Raw genomic sequence first — 27669 nt, 5'->3', positions numbered from 1 at the left:
CCACTTTAGTTTGATGCTAAACATTTTATTTATAACAGGACACTGTTATGCTTGAAAATTTAGATTACGTTTGAATACCTTTGGGCTGAATACTATTGTGGGCACTTTATGGTCAAATGATACATTTTTGATGATGAAATACAAAGACTTATTTGCATTGTAAAGTAATTGATCATAAAGGTGAAGAGAAAAGTTAAATTTGCTAAAATGGCAATTAGAGATTGTGTGTATGATCATTTCTTACAGTTTCTTGTGGAATCCATTCACTCGCGTCACATCACAGCGCTGCGCTCTACCCCAGATCAGAGCAGTGAGGCTCTTCGTGAAGAGGCAGCTCACCAGAGGGAGGTGGCCCTGGACGTCCTCTTTCACGTGGCCCAAGTCTTTGATTTCCCTGACCTCAACCGATTCCTCAATGTATGTCCTTTTTTTGTTGTTCTTTTTTAAGAAGCATGTCTTTAATTTAACCCTACAGTGGGTGCCCTTTTAAATTGTGGGTTTCACACGTGATTCTCGCATATTTTTAGCTGCAATGGTGGCACTTGTGAGCAGGTTTAGGAATGTCGGCATTTAGCACTAGCCTATAATCAAATAGTCCAAAAGTGAATTACAGTGCCCTCCAAACGTAATGGAACACATGATAAAGTTGACAATATAAAATCATCTTTTGGAAATTGATCTTAATGCCTTAAATGAAAAAATGAGGAAATATTCAACCTTTAACCCTATGAGCCCGACGGACGCAAAGTGCGTCAAATTTCACACCCCTCCCTCTCTGTTAAATTGCTTCGGAGTTATTTGTCACAGCGACAAGAGGCTTATATCACCTGAAAGCAGACAGATGCGCCTTTCCAGCAAGACCAGACACATGTCTGTATGCTCAAGCATTAAAAAAAAATGAAAAATCATGAAATTAATTCAAATTGCATCATATTTTATAATCTACAACACGTCTGTTCTCATCTGCACACCCTTTACTATCGTTTGAATTACTCACAAACCCGTCAACGCACAGGTATGGCACGCATATCGGATGAAAGAAGAGACATAGAGCTACATGGAGATATCAAACACATATTTATCCGTCAAAGGGATCACGTTGCAAGAAACAGATAAAATAATAACATGAGTTATTTCTCCTCTGTTTTTATCTGCACACCCGTTACTCTCGTTTGAATTACTCACAAACCCGTCAACGCATAGATATGACACATCGGATGAAAGAGGAGACATAGAGCTACATGAAGATACCAAACACATATTTATCCGTCAAAGGGATCATCACGTTGTAAAAGCAGATGAAGTTAGCCTAGAAATCTAGACGCACCCTAGCGGCAAAACAATTTTTTTGTTGAGCGGGATGGTCTAGGGTCACACCGTTAAGGCTGGGATTATACTTGCCGTTAGACCAAGCGTAAGCGTATGCGCCCGTATGCGACCTGCTGTGTCCTGTGTACAGACTCGCTGCAGCATTACGCACCTTACTGGAGGTCTTCACCAGGGGGAGACTATTAGCCTAATATCAGATGTGGATGTGGCCATGTGCCATTGTTTACTCTCATGATTGCCCCCAGCTTTGATGTCGATAATGCATCTTGCAGTCACTTTCTTTTGGTAATGATCGCCCCCTACTTTCTTGTCAGTATTGCATCTCGTGGACGCGTCGTGTTCGCTTGCGACAACGTGCACGACCGACACACCAAATGACCGCAAAATACGCGAGGCAGCCATGATGCGTAGACGAACGCGTTGTCTACAGCAAGTCTAAACGTGCCTTATGGCAAATCCTGCGTCCGGCACCAAGGCAGCCAGTCCAATCAGAACGCTCTATCTGTGTACCGAGTCCTTGAGCCCGCCTTAGCACGGTGACGACAGAGCTGCGAGATAGCAGAACAACCATAACCGTTTTGCCGACCGACTATGACTCGTCACAAATGCTGGCCTATTACGTGCAGAGGCAGTTTGAAAGACACCTGTTCATCCTACCCACAGGCTTCAGGTCTGTGAATGGTCCGACTCCAGACTATACATTTAATGTATACTTTGGCTTGGCTAAGATGAAGTAGCAGTAACATAATAACTTGACTTATTTCTCGTCCACCCAAAGTCTTTTTGAGAATAATAGCTCAACTTACCGATCCCGACACTACTTTTCCTTGTTCATTGCTATGCTCCAAAAGTTTGCATCAGAGAGACGCAAACCGCAAATGAACGCACAGGCTACTGCGCATGCCTAGTACCCCAATTCACGTTCAGGTCAAGACCGGTCAGGTCAGTTTGGGTCACAGACGTGCAGCAGACAGGTCGGAGAGAAGTGATTGATCGCGGATATTTTCGAGAATACTAAACATCAACAACAAAAAGTTTACCAAAGAAGAAGTGGCTAAAATTATCTTAGAGGATTTATTATTTCCAGTGTTACCAAATGACTTTGGACCTAGTGATATTGATGAGGGATCTGGGTTTGAAAGTGGACTCTCTGATGATGAAGAGATGTTTTTCCATGGAAAGGACCCATATTAGTCTGTATATGATGAGATGACGGAATCTAAAGAGTAAAAAAAATACTTGGGTATAAAAACAGGGACACATTGGAAAAGGTATAAGAATTTATGGAGAATTTTCATTTTCACAGAATTGATACGTCCAATCAGTGTCATGGATAAGGGTGACCATTTTGATTGATCCTCCTTAGCCTGATTCAGGCATTTCACAAAGTTTTCTTTAAAGATATGTGTATACCTTCCTGTAATAGTGACTCCTAGGTAGGTTAAATGTTCCTTTTCAAGTTTAAGAGGTATGTTTGAGTAATCCAATTTAAGTGCCAGGTCATTTACTGGGAAAAGTACGCTTTTATGTCGGTTTAGTTTGTGTCCAGAGAACTCTCCAAATTGGTCCAGCAATGATATGCCGATATTTACAAGCTCATTTTGGCCGATTGCGATGCCAATACTGATATATATATAAGTCTTTCCAGTACTGTAATTAATCTGTTATTATGATAGGGTACTTGCTGTAGATATTTGACATTAAAAACTTGTAGCCTATAATTTTAGAAATAGACATTCACTCATGAAAACTATTGAAATTATTTCAAATACGGCAGATTTATTTATATTTTCACATCACAGTTTCCATACTTGAACAGTACAGGGCTTAATATTAGCTTTTAAAAGTGGTGGCATATCTTTAACGTCTTGGATACATGCTGTCAGTATCTACAATATGTTCAGTGTGGTGTAGGGCTAATTGAGTTTAGTTGGTTGTGTGTACAGTAGGTGTAATTGAGTGCCTGTCACTTTAAGAAATACGTGAGCGTAATTAGCCTACCGTCTCACTATGAATAATAGTTGCGCATAGTGCATATATGGATGCAGAGGTGCAGTTCATTGTTTTTCATTACATTAAATAAATGTTCAAAAATATAACAAGTCGAAGACAATCTTTTTGGGATCATAGAAGAGTCATAGAAGAGTCTTCCAATGTTCAGTAATGATTTTAGTGACCACTACACGAATGACAGACATGACCTGAGCTAGCGGCATAGCAAGGAGCTCTTTCATAAAAAGTGATTTATGAAAAGGCAAATTGTGGCCCTATACAGATGGTACGGGTTGAGAATGCTCCTTTCTTTCCCGCACATCGGGACTCCCGAAGCATCGGGACTTTAATTAAAAGTGCAACCGCAAGGGGGCAACATAAGACCGCCCTAATAAAATGAAGGTTCGGCTCATACCGGAAAACACGGAAAAACCCGAAGACACCGCGCTGGTGACAAGCGGAGAAAAGAGACATCACGCTCGGCATGTCAGATTGCAGTTTCAGAGTTTTCGAATGTTTTACAGCGTACCTCACAGCTGGCTCTCTCACTCGACGTAGCCTATAACTCAGTCAGTCCAGCAGAGATGCCAGAGCAACGTTTTGGTCAATGGAGAGGGAGAGAAATGCTCCGCATATCCGTCTCATTTAATCCGTCTCATTTAATCATTAAAATGAAGGTGATGACTGGCGAAATTATAATCAAACGACGTTTCAATAAACCATTGTTGAAATTAATGAAAATGGTTTTAGAAGCCTTCAATTCAACCTGAAAGACTCGATAGGCAACCTTAGATTAATTCATTAATTCATTACGGTTACAAGACCGCATTTCCGTGAATAGGCTATTATTGTCAAGGCGAAGACGAAAGAGATGGACAAGATGGACATTTAGGCTACATTTATGCTAGGAATACTTAGAAATGTGTAGGCCTATAGGCTATTTTAAAACGGAGGCATGTTCATTTTAACCGGCGACGCTGGGTAGCACCCAGCACTTTATCACAGATTTTGTCCCCAGTGGCGGTTCTAGACTGAATTACTCCCCAGGCGAGATCCTCCACGAGCGCCCCCATGAGTGTTTTTTGACGCACTTTGCGTCAGTCGGGCTCATAGGGTTAAGCGCTCGTGCCGCCCCATACAAGATGCCGCCCCGGGCGACCGCCCGGTTCGCCCGTACCTAAAACCGCCACTGTTTGTCCCCACCACTTTTGACAACTGAAAATAAAATGTATTTAACAGAAATATCTTTAATAGGCCTAGGCTACATGCCTATCATGTCACTTTACTTATAACCGTAGGCTACATGCATGGAGAAGATCGCGCATTTTGTAACATTGTAACAATGAATGGTCAGATATGCGATAGGGCAGTGAGGGTGATTCATTGTAACCATCGACTAGTAGGCCTAGCTCCGCAAAAGAAGTTTCTAGCAACTTAGAATATATGGATCTCGTTATGCATGTTCATGTTGATTCAGAGATAGACATACCGTGGGCTACTGTGCGTCAATATAACAGCATTTTATCATGTGGTGAATTAATGACTAACGTCAGTTTAACATGTCAGAACTTTTGATCGGCGTTTCAAGTGCATGCCGCGAATAAATGAACTCGACTGACTGAATCCTTTATATTTCTTGGCTAAGTGCGAAGAGATTGACACTCGAACTGTGGCGTAACTGGTTGCGGCATCTTAATCATACGTCAGCGACCGGGGTTCAAAACTTACTCTACGAACCTCCGGAACCCATTAAGACAAGAGGCATTATTTTATTAAAAAGTTTTGCGATTTTTTTATGATTGCGATGTCTGCTGAAAAGAAAAGTTAATATGTGAATTCGTGGTTCAGCGCGCGCGCACACACACACACACACACACACACACACACACATTTTTTACATTTACATAATAGGGCTCGGGCACACGCCTTGCATTCTAGGAATATCGCCGCCATTTGGTAGCGCACTGAACGTAATATCCATTCATTCAGATGCACAAGACAAGAAGCAGAAATATAGTAGCGATTTATTCTTTTCCTCTTGCGATCGTGGGTTGCACTGTTACACCCCACTACACAGCAACATACTACCAAGAAGGCAAAAACTAAGTAACAGGAACACACTAAAAGGCGGGAGTAAATCCATAGTAATCCATAGTAAACTAAGGAGTGAAGCTGCCAATGTGGCTGTGCCCGCGAAGTTTTGATGTCTTGATCCCGAGCCCTAGTGTCAGGAAGTGTCTGTCGAGAGAGAGGGGGAAGGGAGGCAATCGTCCTCAATGCCACATATAGGTAGGCTATAATGTCTAGTGAACTGGTTAGACAAGTGTGGGGGAGGGGGAATGATCGCACAAGACAATTGCTCTTCATGAAATGGGTAGTCTCACAGACGTTTGTCGATGTTTAAACGTAGCCTACTACATCACTTGCGAAATCGTGAAAAGACGTGGCACATAGAATTATTAGGCTACTGGATTTAATATAGCAAGTCCATAGACTTTGTTCATCCTATATTAGCCTATATTAAAATGTAATGTGCTGCGGGGAAGCATTGGGGAAGTCAGTTTAAATTGTCCTGTAACAATTTGCCTCTTATTATAATCAAGAGTATGCAGCCACTACGCACATAATAGCCTAGGTTATTACCCCATGCAAAAGAAGGCCTTAAGTTAACGGACTGAAGGCCTGTTTACATGTCAAACATGCATTAAATCTAAGAAACGAAAAACACAAATATCATGTATTGTGTCGTAAACAGTTAATGACTTCGTGGCTGGCCACTATGCGCAACTGCATCGCGCAGTGAGCTGAAGGATAGGAGGACCGACACTTATTAACACAAAGCTTTGCAAAGCACTAACAACCACCCCTCAAAGTTCATTGTCCATAAGTCCAAACAATAAGTATAAAAATCCGACAATCCAAAACGACAACGAGATCTCCCAGAAACGAAAAACAAGTTTGTTGAGTAGCCTAGTCCTTCCAACAATCTCAGCTTTTGCGTTTGTTAGATAAAAGGCATTCTGTCCTGCTGTATTCCAATGAGAAAAAATCATCCTCAAGGTAGGCTAAGGGTCACGGTAATGCAGCATGCAGGAATCTATATACGCACAAAACGAATGAATGGGTTATATCGGCCAAAACGAATGAATGGGTTGGGAGAGTCGTCTGGCTGTGTCAGCAGACTGCAGTCGGTCTCGAGGGGTTAAATAGCGCACGTACTTGAATTTTAATCTGAAGAAGACCACACGGTCGAAACGTCATTCCTTTGTGATAAAGAAAATAAAATCAAATCAAAAAAGAAGGATTTCAAGTGTGCGAACCTTTTTCCATTTTTTATGATTTAGCCTACTCTTGTTCTGCACCTTGACCGGGGATGTGGACAAACTTTTTTACTACACTTGAATTTTAAACCAACTCTTCTCTAGCCTATATCCTATAGCCATACTTCAATAATCAGATGTTATACTCATTTTTGTAGGCTACACCTCACCGGCAAGCACGCACGCAAATGCTGCTTTTGCACATCTACAATATTGGCCAGGCTATATAGAATAGGCTTTTAGGACTGTATTTTGCCTTCGTGCAACTTTAGTTGTGCTCAATCTAAATTGTCCAATCCAAATATTGTCAGTAAGGATAGGTCATATTACCAAATGGCGAACCTCGACAATTATTTAGGATATAGAGCCGTGTCCATTACGCATGCAGTTATTTGTTAGGCTATTGTTTTATTTGAGTGTTTTTGTCTACCATGGCAAACATAGTTGAAACGTTCGCTCTAAACTTATGTATTTCCAATCGGCTTTCACAATCAGATACAGCTGCGCGGCGCGGCGCAGATGATCGCCATGAAAACTTGCAATGTCTTTACAGAACTGCTTTCACTTCCCCGAGTCGCGAACGCAACATGCACAACAACCGATATTTAGCAAACACAAGTATTTCCAGCTCTCAAAACCGATGAGGTCCAGATCTCAGTGTCCTCATAGCTGCCTACAGCCATGCATAGTAAGCCTAATGATAGCCTAATAGTTATGACATTAATAGCCTATTAATGACCTCATGTCGGAATGGCACGTTGTTTGAAAAAAAAAAAAAAAGTTAAATAGGCCTAGGCCTACCGCCGAGTGGGGATATGTCGGAATGAACAGCGGATACCAGCTGGGTTGTAAAACATTACTGTAGGCTATTCGTTGATCTTATCGATGCAGTCCTTGCGGCCACTTCTCCCCATCGTAGGAAACTTTCTGCTTAGTGTTGACAACACAAAGGCCTTCACGTTGTGTGGCAGTGCTTGCTTGCCCTTCGATCCATCCCAGTTGGTGGTTTTGCACCTGTCCCTGAGTTATAGTCTATGAGTAAGCGCTTATGCTCTAACCGCATAATAAAAGAAGCACCTGCAGCAGTGCTTATGGCAAGGCTATTAACTAGAGATGCACCGATTGCAATTTTTTGGCCGATTCCGATTTCCGATTTTTCATAGAATTTGACCTGCCGATACCGATTTTAGCCGATTCCGATTGGCATCTTCTAACCACTTTACAGCACACAAAAAGAGTTATTTTCTATCCTTTCTTTAATACAACATGTTAATATAAAAATGTAATCAACTTATCAATGGCTGGTAAAAAAATGTGAATAGACAGATTCTTCTTCAAGTCTTCTTCACCTGCAGTATTCCCAGTGTGGGACATTCATTTCACACACTACTAATAGAAATGCACTGTAGGACTACTATTTTTTTCTTCTCACATACAATATCCAACTGTAAATATCTTTAGAATACTGATAAGTGTATAACTGGAAAGTTTGGTGTATAGGTGCTACATAGGCTGAGATGTTGGAAAATTACAAAAAACTAATTTTGAGATAACAGCCTTGAAACACAGCCAATGGCATGCATACTCAGTCTACTACACTCTTCTTTGAACTTTCGCGATTGCTTGCGGATACAAAGGAAGTGTCCATATTTGGATGGCATAACGTCATGAAACACAGCTTTCCAACGACACCACACATGATATGTTTTGTATCACGGTCGCGGTAGTGTATGAAGACATGTTAGAATGCTTACTTTTGGCGAATTTAGAAGAAATATACAGGCGTGAGTAGACAAAAGGTAATGAAATAAACCTCTAAATGTGTAAATCGGACTTTGTTGTTGTAGCCTATTAGTGTGAAAGAATACATGCTAAGGTGGCAAACCGAAGCAAAACGATGTTTATTCCTGCCGTGGCTATGTTGCTGCTTGTTGACAGCGCTTGTGGTTCAGCTGTGAGCACGCAATTAGCGGCAAGGACGGGCGGTGATGTGCGCTGTTTACGTAACCTGAAGTGACAGCTTAGTAAATTCCACGCAATATGGCAAAGCACAGCGTTCGCTGCATAGAAAAACTCAGCATTAGCGCTTTATCCAGCCCTTTGGCGCTGGATAAAGCGCTGATTTGGCGCTGTTAGCCTTTGCTAGCTTCATCAAACTTTGCTAACTCAGCTGTGTAATGTTGTTACAAGTAGGTGCGAGTGCATTTGACCGGCATAAAATCGGCATGTCTCAGACTGACCGGCCGGTCGCCGGTCGTGGCCGATCACGTGAAAATCGGCCGATTCTGATCGGCGGCCGATCGATCGGTGCATCTCTACTATTAACACCTGTCACTGAGCTATGGACAACCAGTTATGCTCGAAAATTATCATAATAACAGACACACCTAATTGTATGGCTCTACGTTTAAACACATCAAATTAGCAAGAATTTCCGCAGCAACGTTTGCTTTCTTTTTCTGTCGGTCCGCGGTTGCTTGGTCAATTGCGCAGCAAATTGACCATTACATTACTTATATAGGCTATTTCTTATAACGAAACGCGAAGAAAAAATACGAGGACTGACCATCTCGTTTCTCCGCGTTTCCCCCAATACCATGGCGACAAAGAGAAATAAATATGATTTGACATTTAAGCTGATTGCTGACAAATTTGCCACACAATTCCGGAGAAGCAGCGGACAGGAGCGCCACCACAAGCAAGCACTTCTAGCCCAAATTAACATGGCAACGTTGGCTATGACTAAAGTGTCTAAGTAGGCTAGTCCTACTAATATTATATTTGATTGGTAGCATGTTTGTAGCGCGCCAGTTTACCCATCCCCTACATCCCCATCCCCTAAACAGCTTAGAATCAATCAAAGAATCAGCTGTGTCGGCGTTAGGCTGTAGGCGATTTTCTATAACCATTTTCATTCATTTCAACAATGGTTAATTGAAACGTCGTTTGAATAATTTCGCCAGTCATCACCTTCATTGTAATGATTAAATGAGATTAAGGAGTCGACTATTGACGGATATGCGGTCTTCATCATTTTCAAATGCGGGATGAAACTTTCTGCCACCTGGTGGTTGTTTGGGTACATTGCCTTAGCCTCGAAAAAAATCGGCTTGACGGCCTGCGGGATCTCTTCGGGAGTCCCGCGGGAGAAGGTGCATTCTCAACCCGTACCCACTGTAATTGAGGCCCTATTTTAGAAAATAACTCTTCATTTATTAGAATAAAAGACTGAAATGAAGTTGCTAACTTCAGACGAGTTGCAAGCACTGACACTTTAGTAGGCTAGGCCTACTGAAGTTCACCTACAGTGAAACGACTGGTAGGATAGCTAAGCTTACATACATATCTACACTTTAATGCAGGTAAAAAGTATACAGACTAAGAGCTTAGACCCCATTGGAATACGGAATACAATCAACGATGATGCTATGCAGCAACAGGTAGGCCTAGGAAATTATACAACAAATATAACGTTAGCTTATGGTAGGAAATTTTAATGTACACAAACATATTACATATAGCTAAAACGACTGCTAGCTTGCTAACAACAAACATGAGAATGATAGCAATGTAGTTTGTAGCGGTATCCGCCGTTCATTCCGACATACCAGCACTCCGACATTGACGTCCAATTGTCGTAGTGGAGGCATGTCTCTTTATGAGAAAAAGTCCCACCACTCCGACATTTTATTCTTTCATGGTCGCAGTGGCGGTATTTAACTTTTTTTTCAAACAACGTGCCATTCCGACATGAGGTCATTAATGCTGTTAATGTCATAACTAGGCTATATCCAATTGTGTAAAATAATAAAGATTCACATTTAAAATGTCATTGTGAAGACTTCTTGATATGATTATGGGTTATGTGTCTGTTGCGTGCGCGACTCGGGGAAGTGAAAGCAGTTACATGGCAAGTTCTCATTATTCGCGGACTAAGTGGAGCTAAATGAAGTTATTATTTTGCTGTCACTTCGTCTGTTTTATGGCCTAGAAGGTTGTATTTGGTATCTGTGGATAGCTCTAGCTCTCCTCTTTTATCTGACATGCAAGCCATATCTTTTTAACCACGGTTTCACGAGTAAATCAAACGAGTAGCGGTAGTCGAGGCTATATGACATTCTTAATTTGTTTGTCACTTGGTCTGTTTTTATAACACAAAAGGATCGATGTGTTTGGTATCGATGGAAAGTTATGTTTCTCCTCTTTCATTTGATATGCGTGTCATGTCTGTACGATGCCTGGTCCCGGAGTAATTCAAGCGAGAGCAGTGGCTATGTGGGTGAACGCAGAGCAATATAGACTATATGATATACTTTGATTTAAATTCATGATCATATTTTATTTTCATACTTGATCGTACAGACACGTGTCTAGTCTCGTTGGAAAGCCCCGGTTCTGCCCTTTCATGCAATATAGGTCTCATCTCGCTGTGACTAATAATCGCGGAGCAATGTAACAGAGAAGAATGGGTGTGTTTTTGTATGCACTTTGCGTCCGTCGGGTATAGGGTCCGTTAAATTGACTTGGAAAAAAATAGGATTTGTTAACTGTCGGAATGGGGGTACTAAAATGTGTCGGATTGGCAGCATGTCGAAATAGCAGCATGTTCGAAATAGAGGCATGTCTAAATGGAAGCATGTCGTAGTGGTGGCATGTCTGAGTGGCAGCATGTAACCGTTTGTAGCCTACTGTAGAAACGACTGTGAGAAGAAGGCTGCAAGAAGGAGAAGAGGTGCAACTCTCATCTATCAGATTGGACTTCACTTAGGACGCTGAGTTAAGACTGGCGTGGCTAGACCCGGCGCCCTGTTGGTGCAACCGGCCCCGACGTTAAACGTTAGCCGCGAGCTGATTGTCGTTAGCTAAATATAGTGCTTATGTTAACGTTAGGTAAGGTTAGATTGTCTTTATAACGATTGATAACGTTCACCTAGAGCTAACCGGATACTGTAACGACAAGCAAATCAAGATAGGAGTAGGCTACTGCAGGAGACAAGACGATAACGTTCTGTGGCATGGTTTCAACGTTAGATTGCTTCTTCTAGTCACTAGCGTTACAGTCAGAAAAGTTGTAATTAAAACTGCAACCGCAGGGGGGAAACATAAGACCGCCCTAATAACATGCAGGTTCGGCTCATGCCGGAAAAAACACGATAAAACCCGAAGACACCGCGCTGGTGACAAGCGGAGAAAAGAGACATGACGCTCAGCATCTCAGATCGCAGTTGCAGAGATTTCCAGTTGGTATCCGCCTTTCATTCCGACATATCCCCACTCCGACATTGACGTCCAATTGTCATACTGGAGGCATGTCTCTTTATGGAAAAGGTCCCACCACTCTGACATTTTCTGTTTTCATGGTCGCAGTAGCGGTATTTAACTTTTTTTTTAAACAATGTGCCATTCCGACATGAGGTCGTAGGCTATTAATGTCATAACTAGTAGGCTATCATTAGGCTTACTAGGCATGGCTGTAGGCAGCTAGGAGGCCTCTGAGATCTGGACCTCATCAGTTTTGACAGCTGGAAATACATGTGTTTGCTAAATATCGGTATTTGTTGTGCATGTTGCGTGCGCGACTCGGGGAAGTGAAAGCAGTTCTGTATAGACATTGCAAGTTTTCATGGTGATCATAGGCGCAGCTGTAGCTGATATTGAAAGCCGATTGAACATGAACATCTTTCATTTTTTTTTTTTTTTTTAAGATTTATTTTTGGGCTTTTTATGCCTTTATTTGGACAGGACAGTAGAGAGAATGGTGCCCCAGCCAGTTGCGCCACTGCCGGGGCCATCTTTCATTTTTTTAATATATATTTTTTTGGAGCGATTTATGCCTTTTCTTGATGGGATCCGGAGGGGATCACAGAGTGGGAATTGAACCTGGGTTGCTGGCGTGCGGCACAGGTGCCTCAACCAGTAGCGCCACAGCTGAGGTCTTACTATTTACTCGCGCCTATGCCTCTTTGGTATGCTTTGGTTTGCAGAGTAATCCTCATGAAAATGTAGGCTATATGCCTACTTTCGCGGGGGGCAGAGACATTTTTCAAAGTTAATACCTAGGCCCTCTACGAAATAGAGCTTACCATGCCTTACCAGTGCATGGCTTTGAATATTTTAACAGTTGCCAACAAATATAAGGGATTCGGTCAGTCAAGTTTATTTGATATTTGCGGCATGCACTTGAAACGCCGATCAAAAGTTTGGACATGTTAAACTGACGTTAGTCATTAATTCACCACATGGTAAAATGCTGTCGTATAGCTTGACGCACAGTAGCCTACGGTAGTCTATGCCTATCTCTGAATCAACATGAACATGCATACCTAGTAGTGATGCGCGGGTCGTCTCGTAACCCGCGGACCCCGGTTGGGGCGGGTAAAGAAATTATCACTTAATTTGCGGGGCGGGTTGGGGCGGGTCATTAAAAACAAAATTTGATTTAAAAATCCATGTATGTTGCATGCAATTCATAGGCTACGGTTCCTTTAATATAGGCTATGTAGAATTTTGGCCAAAACGAGTAGGCTGCAATTACTTTAAAATTTTCAAATCACTTTTTTTTTAAATTGCGAAACTAGACACTCTAACTCACCTTACGTGTGATTTTTGGAAGTCTATCATGAAGAGAACTGAAGTAGATAACGATCGAAAACTCATATCACAACGTGGCACTTGATTAATGTTGCCGCATGAATTGTGTCGAATCAGGCACGTCAAGTCAATACAAGGTCATTTCGTAATTTTGTGGGTTCGTCACAAGGTGGCAGTCTCAACAATGGGATAGTCTATCCAGTGTTACGCTGGGTTTCCACAGGGCATGTCACCACGCAAAATACGCCTGTTAAAATTTCGCCCGAGGGGGGTGGTCGCACACCTAGCGTTTCAGTTGAGTGACAGGCAGGATACTCGTTGAAAACGGTGGTCAACGGTAGCTCAACAGGTTAGCTTAGTGGTTAGTTAGCGAGACAGTCTAGTGCTTCAGATTATATCCAGTGGTTTATCTAGCCCAAGTATGTTCAGGTGGCATACACAACAATCCGTTTTAATGTTTTTATGTTGACAACAAGTCATGTTGTACAGAAACACGATAGTAGTTCATTTCAGTGTGCTAGCGATTTAGTTGCTATGTGTTTTCAATAGGTTATAATGGGTCAACAAGCTAACAAGCTAACTCTACCGTTAGAGAGCTTACGTTAACCTACAATGATCTGTGTGTCCTGAACACAATTATGTCGCACATAAACAATAAACCGTATCAAAATAAACCATTAAAAGTGGTCAAGAAACCTTAATTCACATTTAATTACGTTACGACCCCCGGGCTGCCGCCATTGTTTTCTGATTTTTTTGTAACTCCCACCTCTGTGTACAACGCAGGCTTCTGATTTGCTCTGAGCGGTTCAAATTTGCCCCATGAGGCGAATTCGCTTCATTTCGCCCTACCGGAGCGAAAACTTCCCTGTTCATTTTCAATGGGCGCGAGGCGAAATTTAACTTGTGTGGAAACCCACCGTTAATTATAGATCAGTGGGACCGAGCATCGAGGATCGAGGAGAGAGTTTGAGAACCACCCGGGAGTTTCTTTTAGGTCTATGGAGTAGCCTAGGCTATGGAAGAGGCTAGCCTTGCTGCATTACCTGCAACGTGTTAGAGAGATCGAACTGTTCATTGACATAGGGCGCTTTAAATACACGTAGGCTAACTGTACGTTCACAGCGCCGCCGACTTGAGCTTCCAAAGATTCCGGAAGTCATTCATTTTCAATGGAAGCCAGCTTCTCTCAGCTGCCAGCAGCGACCAATCGGTCGGCGTCGCGTTTTGGGCGTCTTGAGCGACTAGAGAAAGTTGAAAGTGGCTCAACTTTATGGTAATGAGCTATGACACGACCAAACGACCAGCAACGAACATAGAATGCTACTACGTCAGAGCGGCCAAAGCATCCAAGCTTCCCACGGCGTCCTTGCCAGGGCGTCCAGAGCGATCTTGGAAGCTCAAGTCGCTGGCGGTGTGTACGTACAGTAACACGTCCTTTGATCATCACTGACAACTGCAGCAGGAAAGGTTCCGGTGGTAGAATTCAGACAGCATAACATAAAAAAAGCCCCTTCCGTAAAAAGTCTGTCAACATTGCGGAAATGTACGTCTGTTTTAAAGAATCTTGTTTCTCCGTTTCTAGAAGACAAGGGATTTTGATGAAAGCCAGCCACTGTTTAGCTTGGGATTTCTCAGGATTGGAGACACGTAGAAATAAATGGTTTTCACCCACTGAGAGTTCAGAGTCTCACCTTTCAAATGAGCCGTAGTATGTGTCCATAGCGTAGAATACGCTGTGGCTCTACAAAAATAGTCAAAAATGATCTAGCTTGCCGGCACTCTGGGACATAGCCTCCAAAAACAGTGCAGCATTCAAAGAGTTAAGGATTTTTTTTGTTAACTCACTTTTACTTATGACATGCTGTCCAGCAACAAGTGAGTCCATCCACTATGCTAAGCTAAGCTAGTGGGGGCACTGCTATTCATTCATTCATTCATTCATTCACAGAGATAAAAATGTTTTTGCTCACTAGATTGCGAATAACCCAATTTCATAAAACGGTGGCGTGTTCCATTAACTATACAGTTTAATGCAATTAATCATGAAACCGTACTTTTAATACTATGAAGTCATCTAAACACATGTCTTATATAAATCTGTGTTTTATAAGTTTCACAGTTTGGTTTCACATGGAAGCTTAGGACACTGTATTTATGAGTTTATGATGTTTGATATGGCTTAAAACCTTTTGCTTTTATCCTCTCATTTATTTGCTCAGCGCACACTCCAGGTTCTCCTCCCCTACCTAGCAGCCAAGGCCACCCCTACTGCCTCAGCTCTTATACGGACAATTGCCAAGCAACTCAACAGCAATAGGAGAGAGGTCCTCATTAGCAACTTCAAGTACATCTTTTCTCACCTTGTGTGCTCCTGCACCAAGGATGAGTTGGAGAAGGCCTTCCACTATCTTCAGGTGATGGAAGTAAAGATTAAATGAGAAATAGTTGGGAGGGTAATATGTAGTTGGGGGGAAATGGTTCCTTGTTCGTCTTCTACCAAGTACAATTTAAATTTAATTGACATTTTCTTTTTTTGCATAGAATGAGACTGAGCTGGAGTTAGGCAGTCTTCTACGACAGGATTTTCAGGGTCTCCACAATGAGTTGCTGCTCCGGCTGGGAGAGCACTACCAGCAGGTTTTCAATGGGCTTGCAATCTTATCCTCTTTTGCCTCAAGTCACGATCCCTCTCAGAGTCTACAAGAAATTAGCACTCCAGAGTGCATGGTTAGTACTGGTCTCTTACCAGGCATATTTTGTAGTCTTGAGCATGTGACTGGCAACATCTTATTTTTTTTTACATTTCTGCTACGCAGGCTAATTATCTACAGCCTAAATTGTTGGGGATCTTGGCTTTCTTCAACTTGCAGCTGCTCAGCTCTAGTGCAGGAGAGAAAGAGCGGAAGAAAATGGTTTGTATGGGAAGCTGGAAATTGGCTATGTACTAATGATGCGTGGGTAAGGTTTCTTTTATGACCCGCACCTGCTCGACCCATTTCGGAGTTCTGTCTCGTAGGGCTGTGACGATAACCGCATTACCGCAATACTGCAACCCCTACCACAGGTTTCAGCTCATCGGTTATCACTGCAAATAAAGCAAAATCTGTGAACAACTGGCCTGCACATGTGTGCACATAGTGGCTCTCATTTATGAAACGTGCGTGCGACCAAAAACAGGCGTACACTTGTTTCCACGCAAAGTATGGCATTTATCAATGGGAACGTGATCGGTGCTATACGCTCAAATCTCACGTCTAGTCTGAACTCGCGTACACAAGTTTTTCAGGCGGCATAGCACCATGCAGTGGCAAATCGGCGGTGGATTAGAAAGTTGAAGAGTTGAATTCATAAACTTTCTCGATTCTCGGACTTAACACCATTCCTGTACATGTGCAGCCTATTTGCTGTTATGTAGCTTATTATATTGTCACATTTGATGGCTTAGGATAGCCATATAGGAGCTGATTGCTTTCTCTTTGGAAAACGCAACATTCATGAATTAGCCTATATATTTTACATTATTTTCAAAGGGCAAATTTCAGTGTTGTATGGTTTTGTAATGAATGTATTTATACAGTAGTATGATGCTTTCTCTCTGTGAAAATAAAGTCAGTTGCGCTTAAATCGCTCTAGTTTCCTGCCTTCCTTGATGACCGCTTCTAGCTGTCAAAATTAACAAGGTTCAGCTGGACGTCACTGTGGTTTGAGATCACTAATGATCTCTTTTGGACGTATAATGCACCTTCATGTCGTAAATTCTAGCGGCGAGGCCATTAAAACGAGCATATATAGGGGCATGATATTTAAATCACGCTTGTTTCCAGCCGCCACATTTATCAACACACGTTTATTCTTACGCTGGATTTGGAGTGATACGAAAGTTTGATGAATCACACGTGAGCCCTGTCGTAAGATGATTTCTGCACTCAGATGTACGCTGGTTTCTGCGCTCGATTGATAAATGAGGGCCAGTGTGTATTATAAATGTGTCGTGAGGGATCATCTTATGACCGGTTTTGAGGTTTTGTTTGTCATGAAAAAATTAAGCAGACCCGACCTTTCGCATCTGTGTTGGAGAGCGCGATGTTCCAACATTCCAGTTGTGTCTTGGTGTCTATGCTAGAGTAGGGGAGAGCCGGCACAATCCTAGCACTTTTCTAGCAGAAATTGCTCGTTTTAATGATAAGTTACATGGTTGCATACAATGATGTTTCCTTGTTGAAGACCATGATGAAGCAGGCACTCTCCATTCTATACTGTATTGCCTATGTGATATTGGCATGGGTTATTAATATTGCACAGTCAGAAGACATTGGGATGGGCCTATCGATTATTAGTCTATTAGCATTTAGGATGGTTGAGAATATGGGGTCATCATTTATCCATTTGTCAAAATGTATGTGTCTCCCTTTATTTCTTTCAGATGAATTTTGTTGAATTGTGGACCTTATGATGTTCTTATTGAATGCCTATGCCCAATACCGTAACTGTTTTTTCCATTGCTTTCAGGCCTTAAACAGTCTAATTGCATTTATGAAACTCATGGGGCCCAAGCATATTAGCCCTGTGAGGGTGAAGATGATGACAACTCTCCGGACAGGCCTGAAGTACAAGGAGGATTACCCAGAGCTTTGTTGCCAGTACGGTGCTCAGACATTTTTTTGTGTACTATTGCTCATTCTCTTTCTGTTATTGGATTAGATTTTAAAAAGCATTGAATGGTAAAGACTTGATTACAAAGAGAAAGTGTTATGTACGTTTGAACAGAACCTGGGATTGCTTTGTTCGGTGCCTGGATCCACCCTGTCTCGGGCCACTTCTCAGTCATGTAATCGTGGCTCTCCTGCCTCTCATACCCATTCAGCCCAGAGAAACTGCCACCATTATTCGATATCTTATCCTGGAGAACAGGTAAACACTCTACACACATTTAACCCCTGCATTTAGCCCCTTGCTCATGAACATTTCCCATTCCGAAAGGTGGTCTCATTCATGTTTAAGTATCACCACCAATTCGAAGCATACCTATTGGCTTAGGCAAGGCAAGGCAAGGCAGTTTTATTTATAAAGCGCATTTCATACACAAAAGGCAGCTCAAAATAAGACCGTAAGAAATCACAGATAGGCTTAGAAATCAGTATTACATATACATAGCATGCGGACATTTTTCTAAAAAGTATTAGCTTCATTGGAACGGACTTATAGTGGGTTTCCAGTGTTTCCCATACATTGACTTATTTGTGGCGGCCCACCACAATATCAACACTGACCACCACACAATGATTTCATGTTGTACTACTTAAACTAGATGAACTCCTTTCATTGCAGAGCTATGCACACCTTTGTGCAGCCTCTCTGTCCCTCAACAAACATGCATGCCCGTTTAAAGAATACATTTTAAAAAATCCAGCAAGGATTGTTGTTGTTGACGACAATGACGCTAAATTGCAATTAAATCCAGTTAGCATCATAAGTACGTTGCGCAAATTCGTTTAAAATTTGCGCACAAACACACTACCACCACAAATGGAATTAAATTCTGTGGGAAACACTGGTTTCATTTAGAAGTGGCTACTTCATTCTCTGTGATTCATGCAGCTGCGTGAAATGTATTGCAACTTATCGCCATGAGGTGGCAGTTTAAGTCTGCTGTAGCATTGCCGGTGTTGTGTGCCTTCTGGGTTTTCCCACATACTGATTTCTTTGCGCATGCTCAAGTTGCTCACCACAGTTGCAGGAGTTGTCAAATTTCATTTCATATCTGTGCATGATCACTACTCTACAACCACTCGGATGAAAGACATGTAAAATATAGGCAGTGTTGGGGAGTAACGCATTACATGTAATTGAGTTACGTAATTTAACTAGAAATGCAATTCCAAGGAATTACCAGTGCATGAAAATGCAAAAATAGATAGATAATGTAGACATGGTCACTAAGGTGTAGCTAGGGTAAACATGGTGGTTGCATAGTTTACAGAGAGTTGATAGTGTGAAGGTAGACAGTTTAAAGATGAAACATTCCAGTTCTAACTTAACTAATGATTTATATTCGTGTTAAAATGTTGATTAGCTAACTTAGCTAATGATTTCTAGCAGTTACGCTAAAATGCTAATTATGTTAGCAATGCTAACAATGCTAACCAGGTTGATTAGCTAACTTAACCGATGATTTCTAACAGTAATACTAACAATGCTAACTATGCTAAAAATGCTAACCAGGTTGATTAGCTAACTTAGCTAATCATTTCTAGCAGTTATGCTAAAAATGCTAACTATGCTAACAATGCTAACTATGCTAACCATGCTAACTAGCTAACTTGCTAGTGAGGACTTTTATTTTGAAACATTTGTTGCTAGGGTATCCATGGTGGCCACTATCAGGAAACAAGAAGTTACTGCAGTATAATGATGTTGGTTGCTATGGAAACGGTCATAAACGCTTAATTTTAATGGTTGCTATGTTGGTTGCTAGGTACATGGAGGTTTCATGTAGTTGACCGGAGGCATGGCTGATGATAACTGACAGTGGGAATGGTTGAACAGTTAAATAGATTAGTAGTTTCAATGGTTAAATGATTTAATAGTGTATTATTGCAGTGAGGACTTTTATTTTGAAACAGTTGTGGACAGAGGAAACAGTTTAACAGGCATGTGTAGTCTTCACAGAGAATGTATGCTTAAAGCCTGAGAGAGAGAGAGAGCTGCTGCAGCTGGCCTGGCCACCTGGCAGAAGATTCTAATTGCCCTATTATGATGTCATAATCACAATGTTAAGTCTATGGGGAAATTGTCATTTTAATTAATTAATAGTTAAAAAAGTATAAAAGTTACAAAGTTGAAAAATACAAAGCCCGGATGGCCTAAGTAAGACCTACGCAGCGCAGTTTGAATGAAGTTTCTACGTTAAACGGTTGAAGCTCCATTAAGTGCGTTAGAAGAAGAATAATAACTAGAAATGCAATTCCAAGGAATTACCAGTGCATGAAAATGCAAAAATAGATAGATAATGTAGATATGGTTACTAAGGTGTAGCTAGGGTAAACATGGTGGTTGCATAGTTTACAGAGAGTTGATAGTGTGAAGGTAGACAGTTTAAAGCTGAAACATTCCAGTTCTAACTTAACTAATGATTTCTATTCATGTTAAAATGTTAACTATGGTAACAATGATAACCAGGTTGATTGGTTAACTTAGCTACTAATTTCATGCAGTTATGGTAAAAATGTTAACTATGCTAACTATGCTCACAGTTCTAACCAGGTTGATTAGCTAACTTAGCTAATGATTTCTAGCAGTTATGCTAAAAATGCTAACTTAAACTAACATTGCTAACCAGGTTGATTAGCTAACTTAACTGGTGATTTCTAGCAATAATGCTAAAAATGGTAACTATGCTAACAATGTTAAAAATGCTAACAATGCTAACCAGGTTGATTAGCTAACTTAGTTGATGATTTTTTGCAGTTATGCTAAAAATGCTAACTTTGCTAAACATGCTAACCAGGTTGATTAGCTATCTTGGCCAATCATTTCTAACAGTTATGTTAAAAATGCTAACTATGCTAACCATGCTAACTAGCTAACTTGCTAGTGAGGACTTTTATTTTTAAACATTTGTTGCAAGGGTATCCATTGTGGCCACTATCAGGAAACAAGAAGTTACTGCAGTATAATCATGTTGGTTGCTATGGAAACGGTCATAAACGCTTAATTTTAATGGTTGCTATGTTGGTTGCTAGGTACATGGAGGTTTCATGTAGTTGACTGGAGGCATAGTTGATGATAACTGACAGTTGGAATGGTTGAACAGTTAAATAGTTGAGTAGTTTCAATGGTTAAATGATTTAATGGTGTATTATTGCAGTGAGGACTTTTATTTTGAAACAGTTGTGGACAGAGGAAACAGTTAACAGGATATGTAGTCTTCAGAGGGATTGTATGCTTATAGCCAGAGAAAATGACAGTTGATACAGGTGTAATCAATTTAACTGGCTAGTCTTAAGAGAGCCAGAGTGTATATGCTTGACGCCTGAGACAGAGTAAATAATTTAAAAGTTGAATGTAGTCTAATTAATGTTGATAGACAGAGAGTTTAATGGATGTTGATAGACAGTTTAATGGGTGGATGAGTGAATGGTCTGAAGAAGATGAATGGATAGAAAGTTGGATGGAATGTGCCTTATATTCTTGTAGAATGGAGAGACACAGCTCTCTACTGAGAGTAGTGGATACAGATACAGGTGTAATCAATTTAACTGGCTAGTCTTAAGAGAGCCTGAGACAGAGTAGATTGTTTAAAAGTTGAATGTAGATCGTCTAATTGATGTTGATAGGCAGACTGTTTAGAATGGGTGGATGAGTGAATGGTTTGAAGAAGATGAATGGATAGAAAGTTGGATGAAATTAGGAAGACTTAAGTTGATACAGTTGATACAGGGGAACAGAAAATGTAGTCTCAAGAGAGCCTGTGTATGTCAAAGCCTGAGAGAGAGAGAGAGCTGCTGCACCTGGACTGGCCACCTGGCGTATGATTCTAATTGCTGCCGTGATGTCATAAAGGGTAATGTTAAGTCTATGGGGAAATAGCTCAATGTTAAATCTATGGGGAAATCGTTTTTTAATTAATAGTTTAAAAAGTATAAAAGTTACAAAGTTGAAAAGTCATAGCACACATGTCATAAGTAAGACCTACGTAACGCAGTTTGAATGAAGTTTCTACGTTAAACGGTTCAAGCTGATTTGCGTGCGTTAGAAGAATAACTAGAAATGCAGTTCCAAGGAATTGCCAGTGCATGAAAATGCAAAAAAATTTAGATATGGCTACTAAGGTGTAGCTAGGGTAAACATGGTGGTTGCATAGTTTAAAGAGAGTTGATAGTGTTAAGGTAGACATTTTAAAGCTTAAACATTCCTGTTCTAACTTAACTAATAATTTCTAACAGGTATTCTAAAATGTTAACTATGTTAACAATGCTAACCAGGTTGATAAGTTAACTTAGCATTTTTAGCATTACTGCTAGAAATCATCAGCTAACTATGCTAACATTGCTAACTATGTTAACAATGCTAACCACGTTGATTAGCTAACTTAGCTAATCATTTTAGCAGTTGTGCTAAAAATGCTAACAATGCTAACTATGCTAACAATGCTAACCAGGTTGATTAGCTAACTTAGCTAATCATTTTTAGCAGTTATGCTAAAAATGCTAACTATGTTAACAATGCTAACCATGCTAACAATGCTAACTTGCTAGTGAGGACTTTTATTTTGAAACAGTAGTTGCTAGGGTATCCATGGTGCCCACTATCAGGAATAAAGAAGTTACTGTAGTATTATCATGTTGGTTGCTATGGAAACTGTCAAAAACACTTAATTTAGATGGTTGCTATGTTGATTGCTAGGTACATGGAGGTTTCATTTAGTTGACTGGAGGCATAGTTGATGATAACTGACAGTTGGAATGGTTGAACAGTTAAATAGTTGAGTAGTTTCAGTGGTTAAATGATTTAATAGTGTATTATTGCAGTGAGGACTTTTATTTTGAAACAGTTGTGGACAGAGGAAACAGTTAACAGGATATGTAGTCTTCACAGAGAGATTGTATGCTTAAAGCCTGAGAGAGAGAGGGCTGCTGCAGGTGGGGCTGGCCACCTGGCATAAGATTCTAATTGCTCAACGACCTGATTGTGATGTCATAGAGGCCAATGTTAAGTCTATGGGGAAATTTTTAATAGTTTTTAATTTTTAGTTCAAAAAGTATAAAAGTTACAAAGTTGAAAAATCATAGCAACCCGATCCATTAGAATACCTACGTTACAAAGTTTGAATGAAGTTTCTAAGTTAAACGGTTGAAGAGAAATTGCGGTTAGAAAAAGCTGTCAGCGGAATAATAATAAAGAAAATAACTAGAAATGCAATTCCAAGGAATTACCAGTGCATGAAAATGCAAAAAATTTTAGATATGGCTACTAAGGTGTAGCTAGGGTAAACATGGTGGTTGCATAGTTTAAAGAGAGTTGATAGTGTTAAGGTAGACATTTTAAAGCTTAAACATTCCTGTTCTAACTTAACTAATAATTTCTAACAGGTATTCTAAAATGTTAACTATGCTAACAATGCTAACCAGGTTGATAAGTTAACTTAGCTGATAATTTCTAGCAGTAATGCTAAAAATGCTAACTATGCTAACATTGCTAACTATGTTAACAATGCTAACCAGGTTGATTAGCTAACTTAGCTAATCATTTTAGCAGTTGTGCTAAACATGCTAACTATGCTAACAATGTTAACTATGCTAACAATGCTAACCAGGTTGATTAGCTAACTTAGCTAATCATTTTTAGCAGTTATGCTAAAAATGCTAACTATGCTAACAATGCTAACCATGCTAACAATGCTAACTTGCTAGTGAGGACTTTTATTTTGAAACAGTAGTTGCTAGGGTATCCATGGTGCCCACTATCAGGAATAAAGAAGTTACGAAAGTATAATCATGTTGGTTGCTATGGAAACTGTCAAAAACGCTTAATTTTAATGGTTGCTATGTTGGTTGCTAGGTACATGGAGGTTTCATGTAGTTGAATGGAAGCATAGTTGATGATAACTGACAGTTGGAATCGTTGAACAGTTCAATAGATGAGTAGTTTCAATGGTTAAATGATTTAATAGTGTATTATTGCAGCGAGGACTTTTATTTTGAAACAGTTGTGGACAGAGGAAACAGTTAACAGGATATGTAGTCTTCACAGAGAGATTGTCTGCTTAATAGCCTGAGAGAGAGAGGGCTGCTGCAGGTGGGGCTGGCCACCTGGCATAAGATTCTATTTGCTCAACGACCCGATTGTGATGTCATAGAGGCCAATGTTAAGTCTATGGGGAAATTTTTAATAGTTTTTAATTTTTAGTTCAAAAAGTATAAAAGTTACAAAGTTGAAAAATCATAGCAACCCGATCCATTAGAATACCTACGTTACAAAGTTTGAATGAAGTTTCTAAGTTAAACGGTTGAAGAGAAATTGCGGTTAGAAAAAGCTGTCAGCGGAATAATAATAAAGAAAATAATAAGAAGACTAGGAAGAACAGTACAGTGCATTTTCATGCACTGTAATAAGAAGACTAGGAAGAACAGTACAGTGCATTTTCATGCACTGTAACTAGAAATGCAATTCCAAGGAATTACCAGTGCATGAAAATGCAAAAAATAGATGGATAATGTAGATATGGTTACTAAGGTGTAGCTAGGGTAAACATGGTGGTTGCATAGTTTACAGAGTGTTAATAGTGTGAAGGTAGACAGTTTAAAGCTGAAACATTCCAGTTCTAACATAACTAATGATTTCTATTCATGTTAAAATGTTGATTAGCTAACTTAGCTAATGATTTCTAGCAGTTATGTTAAAAATGCTAATTATGCTAGCAATGCTAACTTTCGAACAATGCTAACCAGGTTGATTAGCTAACTTAACCGATGATTTCTAGCAGTAATGCTAAAAATGCTAACTATGCTAACAATGCTACATTTGCTAACAATGCTAACCAGGTTGATTAGCTAACTTAGTTGATGATTTTTTGCAGTGATGCTAACTTGCTAGTGAGGACTTTTATTTTGAAACATTTGTTGCTAGGGTATCCATGGTGGCCACTATCAGGAAACAAGAAGTTACTGCAGTATAATCATGTTGGTTGCTATGGAAACGGTCATAAACGCTTAATTTTAATGGTTGCTATGTTGGTTGCTAGGTACGTGGAGGTTTCATGTAGTTGACTGGAGGCATAGTGGATGATAACTGACAGTTGGAATGGTTGAACAGTTCAATAGTTGAGTAGTTTCAATGGTTAAATGATTTAATAGTGTATTATTGCAGTGAGGACTTTTATTTTGAAACAGTTGTGGACAGAGGAAACAGTTAACAGGATATGTAGTCTTCTGAGAGACTGTGTGCTTAAAGCCAGAGAAACTGACAGTTGGTGCCCAGGTGGCCGACCACCTGGCGTAAGATTCTAATTGCTGCCGTGATGTCATAATGAGCAATGTTAAGTCTATGGGGAAATTTTAATAGTTTTTAATTAATAGTTCAAAAAGTATAAAAGTTACAAAGTTGAAAAATATAAAGCCCACATCGCGAAAGTAAGACCTACGCAACAAAGTTTGAATGAAGTTTCTACGTTAAACGGTTGAAGTTGCATTAACTGCGTTAGAAGAAGAAGAATAAGAACTAGAAATGCAATTCCAAGGAATTACCAGTGCATGAAAATGCAAAAAATAGATAGATAATATAGATATGGTTACTAAGGTGTAGCTAGGGTAAACATGGTGGTTGCATAATTTACAGAGAGTTGATAGTGTGAAGGTAGACAGTTTGTTGAAACATTCCAGTTTTAACTTAACTAATGATTTCTATTCATGTTAAAATGTTAACTATGGTAACAATGATAACCAGGTTGATTGGTTAACTTAGCTACTGATTTCTTGCAGTTATAGTAAACATGTTAACTATACTAACTATGCTCACTGTGCTAACCAGGTTGATTAGCTAACTTGGCTAATGATTTCTAGCAGTTATGCTAAAAATGTTAACTATGCTAGCAATGCTAACTATGGATACAATGCTAACTTTACTAACAATGCTAACCAGGTTGATTAGCTAACTTAACCGATGATTTCTAGCAATACTGCTAAAAATGCAAACTATGCTAAATTTTCTAACAATGCTAACCAGGTTGGTTAGCTAACTTAGTTGATGATTTTTTGCAGTTATGCTAAAAATGCTAAGAATGCTAACCAGGTTGATTAGCAAACTTAGCTAATAATTTCTAGCAGTTATGCTAAAAATGCTAAGAATGCTAACCATGCTAACTAGCTAACTTGCAATTGAGGACTTTTATTTTGAAACATTTGTTGCTAGGGTATCCATGGTGGCCACTATCAGGAAACAAGAAGTTACTGCAGTACAATCATGTTGGTTGCTATGGAAACGGTCATAAACGCTTCATTTTAATGGTTGCTATGTTGGTTGCTAGGTACATGGAGGTCTCATGTAGTTGACTGGAGGCATAGTTGATGATAACTGACAGTTGGAATGGTTGAACAGTTAAATAGTTGAGTAGTTTCAATGGTTAAATGATTTAATAGTGTATTATTGCAGTGAGGACTTTTATTTTGAAACAGTTGTGGAAAGAGGAAACAGTTTAACAGGATATGCAGTCTTCACAGAGAGATTGTATGCTTAAAGCCTGAGAGAGAGAGGGCTGCTGCAGGTGGGGCTGGCCACCTGGCATAAGATTCTAATTGCTTAATGATCCGATTGTGATGTCATAGAGGCCAATGTTAAGTCTATGGGGAAATTTATAATAGTTTTTAATTTATAGTTTAAAAAGTATAAAAGTTACAAAGTTGAAAAAAACAAAGCCCGGATGGCCTAAGTTAGACCTACGCAGCAAAGTTTGAATGAAGTTTCTACGTTAAACGGTTGAAGCTGCATTAACTGCGTTAGAAGAAGAAGAAGAATAAGAAGACTTGGAATAACAGTACAGTGCATTTTCATGCACTGTAATAAGAAGCCTAGGAAGAACAGTACAGTGCATTTTCATGCACTGTAATAACTAGAAAATGTAATTCCATGGAAGGAATTACCATTGCATGTAAATGCAAAAAGGTTGCTGACTGTGTAAAACATTGTAGGCTATTAGGCCTATAGTTAAAAAGACAACTAGGCTACACAGAAGAATAGATTATAAATAACAATTACCCAATTACAATTCCACTGAAATTGTATAGGCCTACTTGGAAAGTCATATTTAAAAAGTGATTTATGAAAATGCATCAAAATTGTGGATATAGGCTATTTTGGAAAATAACTCTTCATTTATTAGAATTTAAAAGACTGAAATGAAGTTGCCAACAAACGAGTTGCAAGAGCCTTTAGTAGCCTACAGTGAAACGACTGGTAGAATAGCTTTTATGTAGGATATTATAGCCTATACATGGCTATGTATAGCCTTCATATCTACACTAATGCAGGTTAAAAGTAGGCCATAGGCTATAGACTTAGACACCATTGGAATACGGAATACCGAGATATCGATGGCTTTGCGGAATACAATCTCAAACAACGCCAATCAACGATGATGCAGCAACAGGTACGATCTAGCAAATGTAACGTTAGCTTACAGTAGGATATTTTATGTAGGCTAGCTACACTACACATATTACAGAATGAGCTAGTATGTTCTTCGAAGTGTTTCCAGGTGTGTGATTGTCCTAATCGGAATGTACAATAAGCTGTTAACAAAGGTTTTTAATTTGTGAATGATACTGAAAGCTTTAAATGATCGCCTGGCTGGCAAGTCCCTATAGCTGAAACGACTAGCTTGCTAACAAACAAACAAACGTGAAAATGATACTGTAGCAATGCAGTTTGTACTAGAAAC

At 40.0% G+C, this 27669-nt stretch overlaps 2 protein-coding genes across 4 annotated transcripts in view; one reads left to right on the top strand and one right to left on the bottom strand.

Annotated features, from left to right (window-relative positions):
- The window catches only part of atg9b (autophagy related 9B), an 839198-nt gene that overhangs the window by 594001 nt on the left and 217528 nt on the right, over positions 1 to 27669 (bottom strand). The gene's annotated exons all lie outside the window — the stretch shown is intronic.
- Positions 1 to 27669, top strand: part of atr (ATR serine/threonine kinase) — a 163624-nt gene that overhangs the window by 43005 nt on the left and 92950 nt on the right. For all 3 annotated transcript variants that reach the window (XM_062517190.1, XM_062517183.1, XM_062517177.1), the window contains exons 14-19: positions 247 to 417; positions 15455 to 15649; positions 15777 to 15962; positions 16052 to 16147; positions 17745 to 17875; positions 18003 to 18146. In XM_062517190.1, coding sequence (XP_062373174.1) covers positions 247 to 417; positions 15455 to 15649; positions 15777 to 15962; positions 16052 to 16147; positions 17745 to 17875; positions 18003 to 18146 — 923 coding nt within the window. The remainder of the gene's footprint in view (positions 1 to 246; positions 418 to 15454; positions 15650 to 15776; positions 15963 to 16051; positions 16148 to 17744; positions 17876 to 18002; positions 18147 to 27669) is intronic.

The sequence above is a fragment of the Sardina pilchardus genome, chromosome 2 (assembly GCF_963854185.1).
Source record: "Sardina pilchardus chromosome 2, fSarPil1.1, whole genome shotgun sequence".
Lineage (NCBI taxonomy): Eukaryota > Metazoa > Chordata > Actinopteri > Clupeiformes > Clupeidae > Sardina > Sardina pilchardus.
Note: the sequence above shows the minus strand (reverse complement) of the source record. Positions and strands in the feature narration are given on the sequence as shown.